We start from the raw sequence: 13,296 nt of genomic DNA on the forward strand, positions 1-13,296 counted from the left end.
GAACCTCCTTCTAGAGGCCAGGGCATTGCACATGGGTCGTGTATGGGACAATGACCCAAAGCACACAGCCAAGGCAATAAAGGAGTGGCTCAAGAAGCACATCAAGGTCCTGGAATGGCCTAGGCCAGAGGTGTCAAACTTTATTTCATCGTGGGCCACATCAGCATTAAGGTTGCCCTCAAAGGGCCAGTTGTATTTGTTAGACTAGATGCCCAACCCCCCCCCCCCCCTTTACCTTGTGCTGCTGCAGGGAAGAAGCTGGGGCAGAGCTGGGAAAGCAGAAAGTGCATTGTCTGGAGGAGGACTGAAGTTAGCTGAATGCTGAGACCAGAGGAGGCGGAGATGAAGGGGTGCTGCAGCCACACAGAGGCACAGGATCTGTAAGATAAGTTCTGTCCTCCTTTCTGCTACCAACTGTCAAGACAAGGTGGAGGTGGAGACAAGGGCGGCGCCGCAGCTGCAGGAGAGGTGTGAGGGCCACATAGAATGACCTGGAGGGTTGGATTCGTCCTGCGGCCCTTGCATTTGACATGTGTGGCCTAGGCAGTCTCCAGACCTAATTCCATAAAAAAAAAAAAAAATATATATGGGAGCTGAAGGTTCGAGTTACCAAACGTCAGCCTCGAAACCTTAATGACTTGGAGAGGATCTGCAAAGAGGAGTAGGACACAATCCCTCCTGAGATGTGTGCAAACCTGGTGGCCAACTACAAGGAATGTCTGACCTCCGATTGCCAACAAGGGTTTTGCCACCAAGTACTAAGTCATGTTTTGCGAAGGGGTCAAATATTTATTTCACTCATTAAAATGCAAATCAATTTAGAACTTTTTTTGAAATGAGTTTTTCTGGATTTTTTGTTATTCTGTCTCTTATTGTTAAAAGAAACCTACCATTAAAATTATAGACCGTCTTTGTCAGTGAGCAAACGTACAAAGTCAGCAGAGGAACAAATACTTTTTTCCCCCCTCATTGTATACATGACAACCGACCCATGTGACATAACTGTAATGCCCCGTACACACGGTCGGATTTTCCGATGGAAAATGTCCGATCGGAGCGTGTTGTCGGAAATTCCGACCGTGTGTGGGCTCCATCGGACATTTTCCATCGGATTTTCCAACACACAAAGTTGGAGAGCAGGAGATAAATTTTTCTGACAACAAAATCCGTTGTCGGAAATTCCGATCGTGTGTACACAAATCCGACGGACAAAGTGCCATGCATGCTCAGAATAAATAAAGAGATGAAAGCTATTGGCCACTGCCCCGTTTATAGTCCCGACATACGTGTTTTACGTCACCGCGTTCAGAATGATCGGATTTTCCAACAACTTTGTGTGACCGTGTGTATGCAAGACAAGTTTGAGCCAACATCCGTCGGAAAAAATCCTAGGATTTTGTTGTCGGAATGTCCGAACAAAGTCCGACCGTGTGTACGCCCTATAAGGCTGTTTTTCTTTTCTTCACATTACCTGAAAATGTTTTTTTTTTTTGTTTTTTTTGTTTTCTTTCGGGGGGGGCGCTGGGTAAAGTGGAACTACACTGCATCTCCGAGCCACAAACCAAAAACAAATAGGACCAGGCAAAATGACCTGGGTCTATGAGTTGGCAAAAGTGCCCAATGCATATACAGTAGTGTGAATGGGTCCTTGTTAAAGTCATGTCCTCATTCCTGCTCTGCTCCCCACCCTTTTTGCCTTATTTTTTTTATCTTGCCCCTACCTTCTATAACCATATATTAACTATGCTTTCTTGTTTTATGCTTTTGTGTTCAGAATAATGTTGACCTATAAAAAACATGTAATAACTGCAAATTTACCTTTTCTTTTATGATGGTGTCTTTTGTAGGATGTGATGTATCTTCTGAATTCATGCTTTCCATTTTTCTGGAAAACAACAAAATATTTTTTATTCTTTCCTTGCCGTGACAAGAGTTGCTGAATATTGCATTAAAAAGCCACTCTTCGCCCAAGTAAAAGCACCTAGTTATTCATACATATACACACACACACACACACACACACACACACACACACACACACACACACACTATATTGGAACATTAGGAGGAGGGAAAAAAAAACAAAAAAAAAAAAAAAAAACACCACACTTCCATTACACCCCGGTTTCCACCCATGGTGCCCAGGCAAGGGTGATTTCAGAGACTTTCCTGTGATATCTTTAGAAAGTTGAGAATCCCTATCCTGATTTTACACCACAGTGCAGGAGCTGGGGTTTAAAAGATGAGCAGAATCTTGTATGGCAAATCTTTAGCTCTTCATTTTGGAATTTTGGGTAGAGTAACGGAGTTTTGTTTTTTTTTTTGCTATGTGTCCCAATGGGGACCTTACTTTCTGTGCCACAGCCAAAAGCCATTACTCTGGTACAGTAATTACATTCCATGTATAGGTCTACATTGTGACAGTGCAGGTTCGCACTTCAGCACAGATTTGTTACCCCAGAATCTCTGGAATTTTGCTGAACCTAGCCCAGCTTTTTATTGTTTCAGCTTACTTACTTCTATGTCATTGTGATATCCTCAGTTGTTGGTGTATATATGTATGTTTGTTTATGCATACATCCCAAACTGCAAATACTAATTTCAGGGAGGTTTCAAATTCATTTCAGGGAGGTGATGCTTCATGCAAGCACCGACCCCCCCCCCAAATAAAATGCAGCCTGATCACACAGCTGCTGGGTCTGGCTGCTGAGGCCGGTTTGCAATTTGGCTGCTGCATGAGTACTTTTTTTGGGGTCGGTCCAGCTGATTACAAGTACATGACAGTCCCAGTCTGCCCGGCGGATTGATATAGAAGGGACTGTCATGTACTTGTCGCACAGGAGATCACTGTGAAAGTGGAGAAAGAGTCCGCTTGACAGGGGAAAGTTGTTTTATTTATTTTTTTTCTTTTAATTGCTACAGCCTGCCAATCAGTCTTCTCTCTGCCTCCGCCCACCCCCTTCCTTCCCTGCTGAATCGGCCGGACCGACCCAAAAAGAAAGAAGAAAAAAAAAGGTACTCATGCAGCAGCCAAAGCAGGCTGGGGACAGCAATATGGGCTGTCCCCCCCCTCCTCCCCCTCAGCTCGCAGCGCCTTGCTTCTGCCTGTCTCAGCCACAGACAGAGCGGCCATCCTCCATTCGGCCGCTAAGGCTGCTCTGTCTGTGTGAGTGACAGACCTAGCTGGGAGATCGTCCTGCGTTCGTGGGTGTCCGGGAGCCTGCAACCAAATGTGGGAGACTCCCGTGGCTCGCAAGAGGCTTGAGCTGTTTATGGCTTCTAGCTTACATGTTCTCTGTGCAGGGAGAGCTGTGTTGTGGTGGTGTGCAGTCTTTCAGAGACTTCCCCAGGCCCATCCTGACACAAAGAGGTTGATTTACTAAAAAACTGGAGAGTCCAAAATTTGGTGCAGCTCTGCACAGAAACCAATCAGCTTCCAGTTTTTAGTCAAAGCTTAACAAGCTGAAGTTAGAAGCTGATTGCTACCATACAAATCTTCACCAGATTTTGCACTCCCCAGTTTCAGTAAGTCAACCCCTCAGTCACAATACTCAGCTGACAGCCTATCTACATATGGAGATACAGTATCTTAATGCATAGTACATGATGTCCTTGTGACCTGCATGCATTGCGGGCTAATGCTCTGTAATAACAGACTTTGAATGAATGATTATTTAAGCTTCATTTTCTTTCCGCTCATCCAACATGCTTAAAGGGTTAGTTCACCTTTACCAAAGAAAAAACTGCCCACTGAGATGAGTGATATTTGTAGATAAAAAACTGTGCAGCTTTATCTAAAGTAAAGAATAATGGCCTTGCTATAGGTGTAGGCCATTTACATACCTCATGAAGCCTAACTGGGAAACTTCTAGGATGTTGCCAAGAGGCCTAGCTGTTACTGCTCACCTCCATTATCACAGTAGAGAGCTATCAAGTGCTGACTTAAGACTTACTGCAGCAGGGGAGAGAAAGCACATGTGAGGGTGTGTGAATCTGTGATGCTGAAGTTGAGCTGTAACACCAGGCTTTTCTTAGCAACTTCCTACAAGTTTTCTAGTCAGGCTTCATGAGGTGCATAAATGGCCTACACCCTTAGCAAAGGCATTAGTTACCTTTGGCGAAGAGCAGATAGTTTTGACCTACAGAGGCCCCTTATCCGCATAGGCAGTTTTTTGGTAAAGGTGAACTATGCCATTAAATTGACTAAATGTATGAAATCCGCAGTGATGGTCTATGATGACATGTTACTTGGTTAATAGTATTTATTGTATTGTGCTAGATCATATTTTGTTGCGTTTCCTTGATTATATGGGAGGTTCATGTGTGATTCCTTGGGAAAAATAGAAGATGACAACGTTGTCACATTTTTAACCACACAGTGGGATTTTTTTTTTTTTTTAATTTAATTTTTTTTTTTTTTTTTTTTTTTTTAAATCGGGGGGGGGGGATGTCATTAAAGTAGAAGTTCAGCCTAAAACTAACTCTAAAATCTACTGGCAGCTACATCCTAAGACTAATCAATCTAACCCTGTAATGCAAAAATCCCTATACTTTTCTGAAGCCGATCTGGTCTGGTCTCCAGCAGTGAATGCAGCATAGAAGAGACAGCCGACAATGGCTGGGAAGTGACACCCATAGAGTTACTATGAGGCTTCCATTGTCCGTTGCTTCTCCTGCACCCGCCTACACACAGAAGCCACTGCTAACAGCTCCACGTTTGACCGGGCCGGCTGCAGAAAAAGTATGTGTAGCAAATTTTTTTGCTTTACAGGGTTAGATTCATTTTAGAATGTGGCTGCGAGTAGATTTAAAGTTCGTTTTTGGCGAAACTTCTACTTTAAAGAGGAAGTAAACCGCGCCAAAGTTTTTTTTTTTTTTTTTTAACTCTGCAAAAGTAAAGGCATATTGCATACGAGCACATTATGAAATACTTACCTTAGAACGAAGCCCTGCCCTGCCGCACTGTGAGCTCTGACAGACGCTTCCATCTTTACCCGGTCTTCCTTCGGACTTGCATCCTCCAGCTGTCTGATTATGTCACTACCGCGCATGTGCACAGGAGTCATGGACTGCGGCTTAGGAGCTCTGAAGGGATGGCACGGGTATACCGTCCCTTCACAGCGCACGTGCCAGTGACATCACCGGCTGCATGAAGCGTAAATATATCCTAAACCATGAAGGTTTAGGAGATATTTTTAATAGTACCTACAGGAAAGCCTCATTATAGGCTTACTTGTAGGTACAAGGCTAATGAAAGTGTTTACATCTACTTTAAAGTATTATAGATCACGTGTTACAATAGACTTCAGCAATTTTGTATCTATCCCCGATTACCATTTCTGGTTTCTATTCGATCCCTCCCTTACTCTACTTTAAATAGAACCAGTGTGGCACAGAATAGACTGTTCTGGCTCAGGGCCCAGTCACATTAGCCGACAGTCCAAAAAATGCTGCTGCCAGCACAATAAACCAGCATGTTGGCACCAGGATTTTGAGCTGCAGAGCTGTGCAGTGTGATGCACATTCTAATTTTTTTTTTTTTTACTGAATTTTATATGACGTGTACAAAGTGACTCTTCATTCATGGCACCGATTAGCAGCACACTGCACTGAACTTGCTGTGCAGTAACCTGCAGGGCCCTCCAGAGAGGTGCAATCTTATTACAAACATGTTTCTAATATCACACAGCTCTGGAACACAGTAGAACACAACATTCTGGTGTGACCATAACACACGGAAAAATTATTTTCTGTGTGTCATTGCAGCTACCTGCGTTTATTCACAAGGAAAAAACACAGGAAATGGCACTTGGGGGAGATTTACTAAAACTGGTGCACACAGAATCTGCTTCAGCTGTGCATGGTAGCCAATCAGCTTCTAACTTTAGTTTGTTCAATTAAGCTTTGGCAATAAAACCTGGAAGCCGACTGGTTACTACACACAACTGCAGCAAATTTTGTGTGCACCAGTTTTAGTAACTCTCCCCCTTATGCCCCGTACACACGATCAGAAAATCGTACGGAAAATACCGCTTTTAAAGCAATCATACGATAATATGATAGTTAGTACAGATCTTTCGAGAGCCGATCATGACAATCCATCTGATATTATTCTATCGGACATGCACAAATTTTTTTTTTTTTTTTTTTTAACGTACGATGCCTGAACGTACGATTTTCGTTTAACCAGTACAGCTATCGTTCGAAAATGCAATACAAATGCATTACAACACATGACATCACTTCCGAATTTTTGTGACTTTAGTAAACTCATCAGATTCGATCTAGCATAAAAAAAAAAAAAAAAACACACACACAACATTCGTCCGATAATCTCATCATGTGTACCGGCATTAGTATCAATGAGCCCCTTGACTCCAAGTGGTTGTAAACCCTTACATATACCCAGTGAAGTGACAGGCCTCAGGTGATACACAGAGATGAAACAAATCGTCCTAAATAAGTTATAACTACTTACAGCCATCTTTCCTCTACAGCCATTCAAAAAAAAAAAAAAATGCAGAATTTACATAGGATCTCTCAGCTCTGAAAAACGGGATGACAGATAGCTGAAGTTCCATCAGTGAGGAGAGCTCTGAGAGCTGATTGGAGGGAAGGGACACACACCCCTTTTAATTAACACACAGGAACAGAGCTGAGACTGCTCCCTCCCCTGTCACCATTTTTCTCTTGGTGTCGGGAAAACTTGTCAGAAGCGATTCATGGTGATAGCAGAAAAGTGAAGAAACAGACAGAAAGGACACTTAGTGCTCTGAATTGAGACAAGTACACACTATAGAGCAGTGGTTCTCAACCTTTTTAGTGCCGTGACCCCTTGATAAAATTTCCCAAGTTGTGGGGACCCAGTAAACAGTAAAATTATTTTTGTAGCGTGGGTTGTCAGCACCCAAGGCAAGAAAAGTAATTTGCTCCCCTAATCCACAGACATTTAGCACTCTGAGTCCCTTCCACTCGTACAGTATTAGAACCCCTTATGGTACATTTTAGGATGTACCACTCTCTCTTTGTTCTCCTTTCTTTCCCTTTTATCTCTCCCTATCCTAATTTCTGGGAGAGTGGTGCGGGCTTCAGGAACAGCCCAGGATTCGGTGACCCCTGGCAAATCATCATTCGACCCCCGAGGGGGTCCGACCCCTAGGTTGAGAATCACTGCTATAGAGGGATATGCTTGGTTAATATTTCATATCTTAGGTTTACAACCACTGTAACCCTTTCACTGCCAGAGCCATTTCTGCACGCATTTAAAAAATAATTTTAAGCCTGAAGAAGATTACATAAAACTTGCAAACATTATACACTTTCTGAAAGCAGACACCCTAGAGAATAAAATAGTGGTAGCTCCATTTTTTTTTTTATGTCACATATTACCACAAAAGATGCGGTTGCCTTCTCGGCCCTTTAACAGGTTTATGACGTCAGGAGGCAGGGCTTAAGATCACGTGACCGCCGTGATTGGCTGTCACGTGGTCCGAAAACTTTTAGTAAAGCGTCGAAACTGTTCGCTCTCTCGACACAGTTGTATTGGGGGCAATTAATGCAAGTATGTGGCACTTGGTGGTAAAGACCAGGCACAGAGAGGCCGCATATTTGCGTACGGTCGGCGCCAAAGGGTTATATTTGCTTGCGCCTGTGAAATGGGGACGAACTTCAGTACCCTATATTTTCTATAGGCGACACTACAAAGGCCCCCTATAAGTCATTAGTTTAGTGCTACAAAGGAGGTCTTGTGCTAGAATTATTACTCTCACTCCAGCGTCTGCATCAATATGTAATGTGTATTGCAAGCTATGTTTTTACACGTAGGTGCCTCCAACACGTGCATTATGTTCATACGCGCGTATATGTGCGGATGGGGGGGTTCTGTGCTTGGATATAACTATTTTTTTTTTTTTTACTTAACTCCCCCCCCCCCAATCACATAGGGGACAAAAAGCGCAGCCGCCTGAACGCATCCAACTGACAGGCAGCCTGCCGGTCAGATTTGCACACAATTCCAGCGGATGCAGCCCCCGAATTGTGTCCCCCGGTGTCAGGTCCGTACTTCGTAAAATCTTTTTTTTTTTTTTTCTATTAGTTCTGGATAGAGAGAAGATGGATTGGAACACCGATCAGGTTTATACCATATAGCAGTAAAGTTACAGTGCTATTTGGCTATGGAACAGGAAGTGAAGGTAAATCTCTGCAATGGGACACAGATGTTAAAGATTATAAAAAGGTCTACCGCCTGTCCATCGTCATTTGACGGAGGACATCATATGACAGCGCCCCAGATCGGCCGTCATCGCAGCTGTGTTGCCGTGGCTCTTTAACCATGTGATCGGCTGTGTCCAATCACAGCTGGTCACATGCAAAATCCTCGCCTCACGCCGTCAGTGTGTGGCGAGGAGTGCCGATCAGCAGCAGAGGAGACCTGGGCAGGTAATCAGGGCACTGATCATCAGTGTCCCGATTACAGAAAAGTCCCATCAGTGCCACCTTATCAGTGCCCATAAGTGCACATCAGTGAAGAAAAATTACTTAAGAAAAAATAAAAAAGTTATTTTTTTTTCAAAATTTTCGGTCTTTTTTCTTTGTAAAAAATAAAAATCTCAGCAGTTATTAAATACCACCAAAAGAAAGCTCTACTGTGTGAAGAAAAAGATAAAAAAAAAAAAAAAATTAATGTGGATACAGTGTTGCATGACAGTGCAATGGTCATTCAAAGTGCGGCAGCGCTGAAAGCTAAAAAAATGGCCTGGGCAGTAAGGGGGTGAATGTGCCCTGTATTGAGGTGGTTAAAGTAGATTGGCAAACTCCCCCCCTCCATTTCGGATATAGCAAGAGAGTTATTATAACCCACATCAGTTGTGTCTCTTGTTTTCCTTCACTTCTGGTCTTGTAGCTACAACAGGTAGCTAGGAAAAAAATAATCCCCTGTTGTCACTAGAACTAATGTACCCATTGGAAGATTTCCCCTCTTTTCCTGTTCTAGGGACAACACAAAATGTAGGATTTTCATTCACTCCTGATAACAGTAAGTAGAACAGGACAAATAAGAAAAGTGAATGATCCTAAATGGGGGCACACACACAGCAATATAAACCTGACGAATGTTCTAATCCCTCTCCACTCTTTCCAGAGCTAAAACAGGTTTTGCCTTTATATAGTAATATAATTGATCCTGTGGCTGTGTGTTCCTATGAAGTACGGGGTCACTGTAGTACACGCCACAACGTGTACACATCGGGGTTGATTTACTCAACCGTTTAAGGACCACCCCACGTACATATACTGCAGCAGGGTGGCCCTTTAGTGCAAAAATCACGTACCTGTGCGTGGCGGCCTCCATCGGCTCTGGGGTGTGCAAGCGTCACCAGAGCCACGCCCCCGCTGTGATTGGACACAGCAAGAGCGGATCCGGTGGCCACCCACGATTGTTCGCTGGAAAGAACAGCGGTCTGCTTATGTAAACAAAGCAGATCGTCGTTCTGTCAGAGGAGGAGAGAGAGATTTGTGATTCCTGCTCATCAGGAATGCAAATATGTCTCTTCCTCGAGTCAGTCCATCCCCCTCACAGTAAGAAAGCACTCCCAGGGAACACAGCTAACCCTTCGATCGCCCCTGATGTTAACTACTTCCCTGCCAGTGTCATTAGTACAGTGACAGTTTTTTTTTTTTTTTTAGCACTGATCACTGTATTGGTGTCACTGGTCCCCAAAAAGTGTCTCTAAAGCCTGGTACACACGATCAGATTGTTGGCCAACAAAGTGTCAGACTTTTATCCGAAGGGCGTGTGCCAGGAACTTGTCTGGCATACAAACGGCACACAATTGTCGGCCAACAAACACGAACGTAGTGACATACTACGTGGAATTTCAGCTCTTGAGCACCACCCTTTGGGCACCTTCTGCTAAAGTCATGTTTGGTGAGCATTGATTCTGAGCATGCGTGTTTGTACTTTGTGTGACGGACTTGTGTACAGATGATAGGAAAATCTGACAACAGACCGCTGTCCGCCACAAATGTAATAGCCTGCCATCCAACACTTGTCTGATGGAGCGTACTAACGGTTGGATTTTAGGCCAACAGTTTATCATCACACAATTCCCTGTCGAAAATCTGAGAATGTACAAGGCTTTAGTGCCCAATTTGTCCACCGCAGTCCCGAAAAAAAAAAAAAAAAAAAAAAATCCACACACCACAAAAAAAAAAAAAAAAACCCCACACTGATCGCCGTCATTACTAGTAAGAACAGTAAAAATTCCATAAATCGATCACATCGTTTGTAGATACTATAACTTTTGCACAAATATACGCTTATTAGGATTTTTACCAAAAGTATGTAGCAGAATACATATTTACCTAAATTGATGAAGAAATTTAATTTTTAAAATATTTTTATTGGATATGTTTTATAGCAGAAAGTAAAAAAACTTTTTTTTTTCCCCAAAATTGTCACTTTTTTGGTTTATAGCGCAAAAAATTAAAACCGCAGAGGTGATCAAATACCACCAAAAGAAAGCTCCATTTGTGGGGGAAAAAAAACTGGAGAATGCTAAATCTGGTCTAGCTGTGTATGGTAGCCAATCACCAGATTTCACACTCTCCACTTTTAGTCACTCTCCCCATATACCAGGTGAAAGTAAATTCCTTTCTAGACACTTCCCAGTCCAGCTAAACCCGAACCGCCACTACTTCCAACACTGCACGCTGGGCACAGAGAGCGCACGGCTCAGAGGAAGCCGAGCCTTTCACACACAGGCCGGAGAAAGCTGGTACCTCACCCAGGCACTACCCGCCCCCCTCCTGGCCTACCTGTACAGCGAGAACAGCACAAAGATACACAAGTCAGGAGATCAGAGGACACATGCAGCGTTATAACACGCCCACCTACAGGCCACACCCTGCCACTGACGTGCCCGCCCCTTCACCAATCAGCGCGGAATCGCTGAGAAAACCAAGCCTCGTTTCGAAGAGAACTCAGCCAATACGCTTCTGTACAGGGTTGTGAAATGACATGTAAACGAGGCGTGACTCGCAAATGCCTCATGCTTTAACTCTGTCAGGGCTGGAAAGGTTTAGAACGAGCGAAGTATGGCTATGACTGAATGTCTGTGTATTCATTAGAAATGTATGGACGTGATTTTAAAAGACTAGCAGCTCTTTGTGGGCTAATTGTAACGACTTGTGCACACTCTGTTAGCTCCGCTTAGGCGACCCGTCAGAATGTGTAACGGAAGTGACGTCCAGTCGCGGCCATCTTGCTACACCCCGCACTCCTCCATAGTAAGAATAAACTGAGAAGGGGAAAGCGGACATCTTGTTACACTCACAGGAGTTTTGCATTTTACACTTATTTTTAACATCAAAGTGAGTTTATATGCAGTACTTAGAACTCCCTCTGACTGGTTAGATGTTGAATTTTAAAAGTAGCGGCAACCCTGCTCATCTCATAGGTTTTCTAATCTGACAGAAGTTCGCTGCTTTTAAAACTCAACATCTAACCAGACAGACGGAGTTCCAAGTACTGTATTTCACTATACAAACTGACTTTACTGTTAAAAAATAAGTGTAAAATGCAAAGCTCCGGTGGGTGTAACAAGATGTCCGCTTGCCCCCTTCTCAGTGTATCTTTACTGTGGAGGAGTGCGGGGTGCAGCAAGATGGGGGCGACGAAAGGTCACTTCCGTTACAAATTCTGACGGGTCGCCGAATCTGATGAAACACCGGTTTGTTTTACCACAAAGGGTACCTTTAATTCCCAGTGATGTGTTCTGTAGGGGAGGTATTAGGGAAGGCACACTTCCGGTCCCGGTGGTTTCAGCATGAAGAAGGAGCAGGTGGTGAACTGCCAGTTTTCTGTGTGGTATCCCAGGTTTAAGAGGCTCAGTATTAGGAGGTGAGGAGTTGGTTCATGGCTCAGCCTGGAGGAGAAGGGAGTATTGCTTTTATTTAGTAAGGAGTAAGGCGGAGTGAACTAACCCACTGCTCACTTTCACCCCCCCCCCCCTTCAGTAATATCTAATCCAATATTATGTTATGGAAATAAGAGGCGAAGATGTTCTTCAGGAAAGCAGGGAAGAACTCAGGCAGGACTGACAACACTACTTGGCATTTCAGTGCGCAGCAAAGGTAGAGGTGTCATGTCACTACAGGAAGTTAGGAGGTTGGACTTCATAGGACTATGCAGAGCTGGGTTCTATGTGTCTCTTGTCATGCAGCCTGGATGTCTTTAATAAAGCTGATCTCCATTAAAAACTTTGTTCTACTTTGGATAAAGAGGGAAATGGTTACAGCTCTTATTGCTGTCTGTGCCCAAATCTAGGAGATTTCCTATTACTTCCTGTCAGGACAGAAGGTGACAGTAAATATGTCAGACTAAGTTTTTGAAGAGTGGGGGAGGGTTAGCACTACCGATGATGTTTTAATTGCTGTCTGAGTCCTACTGCCCCAGTGGCAGCTGATCCCTGTATTCCTTGTCCTGGGTTTAAATCTCCCCAGTCACAGACTAAGAAAAAAATGTGACAGCAATGTCATCACATGCCCGATGAAGGGGGACCTTCATGGCTCTGAAATGTTGCACTATGTCTTCTGTCATGTGATCATTCTTCAATAAAGATTTGGATGTAATTGACGATCCGTGGTGTACTAGTGAATATGTGCATTTGATGTCAGCTCTTCCCCACTCTATTAACAAAGGCCAGGGGTTAGGCTTTATAAGCACATTTGATTTGTGTCTGTGTAAGGAACGTTTTAAAGGGTTAGTTTACCATTTTAGAAAAAACCGCGAACCAACACCATACCCTCTCCCCCCCTCGATCCCACTATAGTCTTACTTACAGTATGTGGGTGATGAGCTGTCGGTGCCAGTGTAGCAGGGATTTGAAATTCCAACTAGTCTAAATTGGTCCTAGTATGTGTATGTATGAGTGTGAGTTATTAGATTGTAAGCTTCTTGAGGGCAGGGGCTGATGTAAATTTACAATATATGGTGTATATAGATTTTTTTTTTTTTTTTATTTCAGGTACTTATATAGCGGCGTCAATTTATGCAGCGCTTTACATATACATTGTAAATTAACATTAGTTCCTACCCTCAAGGAGCTTACAACCTAAGGTCCCTAACTCGCATTCATACATACTAGGGACAATTTAGACAGGATCTAATTAACCTACCAGCCTGTCTTTGGAGTGTGGGAGGAAACCCGCACAGGGAGAATATGCAAACTCCAGGCAGGTAGTGTCGTGGTTGGGATTCGAACCAGCAACCCTAGATGTAAAGTGCTACATAAATTG

The 13,296-nt window shown here is 43.6% G+C and overlaps 2 protein-coding genes across 5 annotated transcripts in view; one reads left to right on the top strand and one right to left on the bottom strand.

Annotated features, from left to right (window-relative positions):
- Positions 1 to 10,936, bottom strand: part of NUDT5 (nudix hydrolase 5) — a 34,842-nt gene extending 23,906 nt beyond the window's left edge. For all 3 annotated transcript variants that reach the window (XM_073619498.1, XM_073619500.1, XM_073619499.1), the window contains exons 1-2: positions 10,816 to 10,936; positions 1,819 to 1,885 (exon numbers count right to left, since the gene is read on the bottom strand). In XM_073619498.1, coding sequence (XP_073475599.1) covers positions 1,819 to 1,881 — 63 coding nt within the window. In that variant the 5' untranslated portion in view covers positions 1,882 to 1,885; positions 10,816 to 10,936. The remainder of the gene's footprint in view (positions 1 to 1,818; positions 1,886 to 10,815) is intronic.
- Positions 10,937 to 11,744: 808 nt separating this feature from the next.
- The window catches only part of CDC123 (cell division cycle 123), a 118,680-nt gene continuing 117,128 nt past the window's right edge, over positions 11,745 to 13,296 (top strand). For both annotated transcript variants that reach the window (XM_073619501.1, XM_073619502.1), the window contains exon 1: positions 11,745 to 11,899. In XM_073619501.1, coding sequence (XP_073475602.1) covers positions 11,826 to 11,899 — 74 coding nt within the window. In that variant the 5' untranslated portion in view covers positions 11,745 to 11,825. The remainder of the gene's footprint in view (positions 11,900 to 13,296) is intronic.

This window comes from Aquarana catesbeiana, linkage group LG03 (assembly GCF_042186555.1).
Source record: "Aquarana catesbeiana isolate 2022-GZ linkage group LG03, ASM4218655v1, whole genome shotgun sequence".
Taxonomy (NCBI): Eukaryota; Metazoa; Chordata; class Amphibia; order Anura; family Ranidae; genus Aquarana; species Aquarana catesbeiana.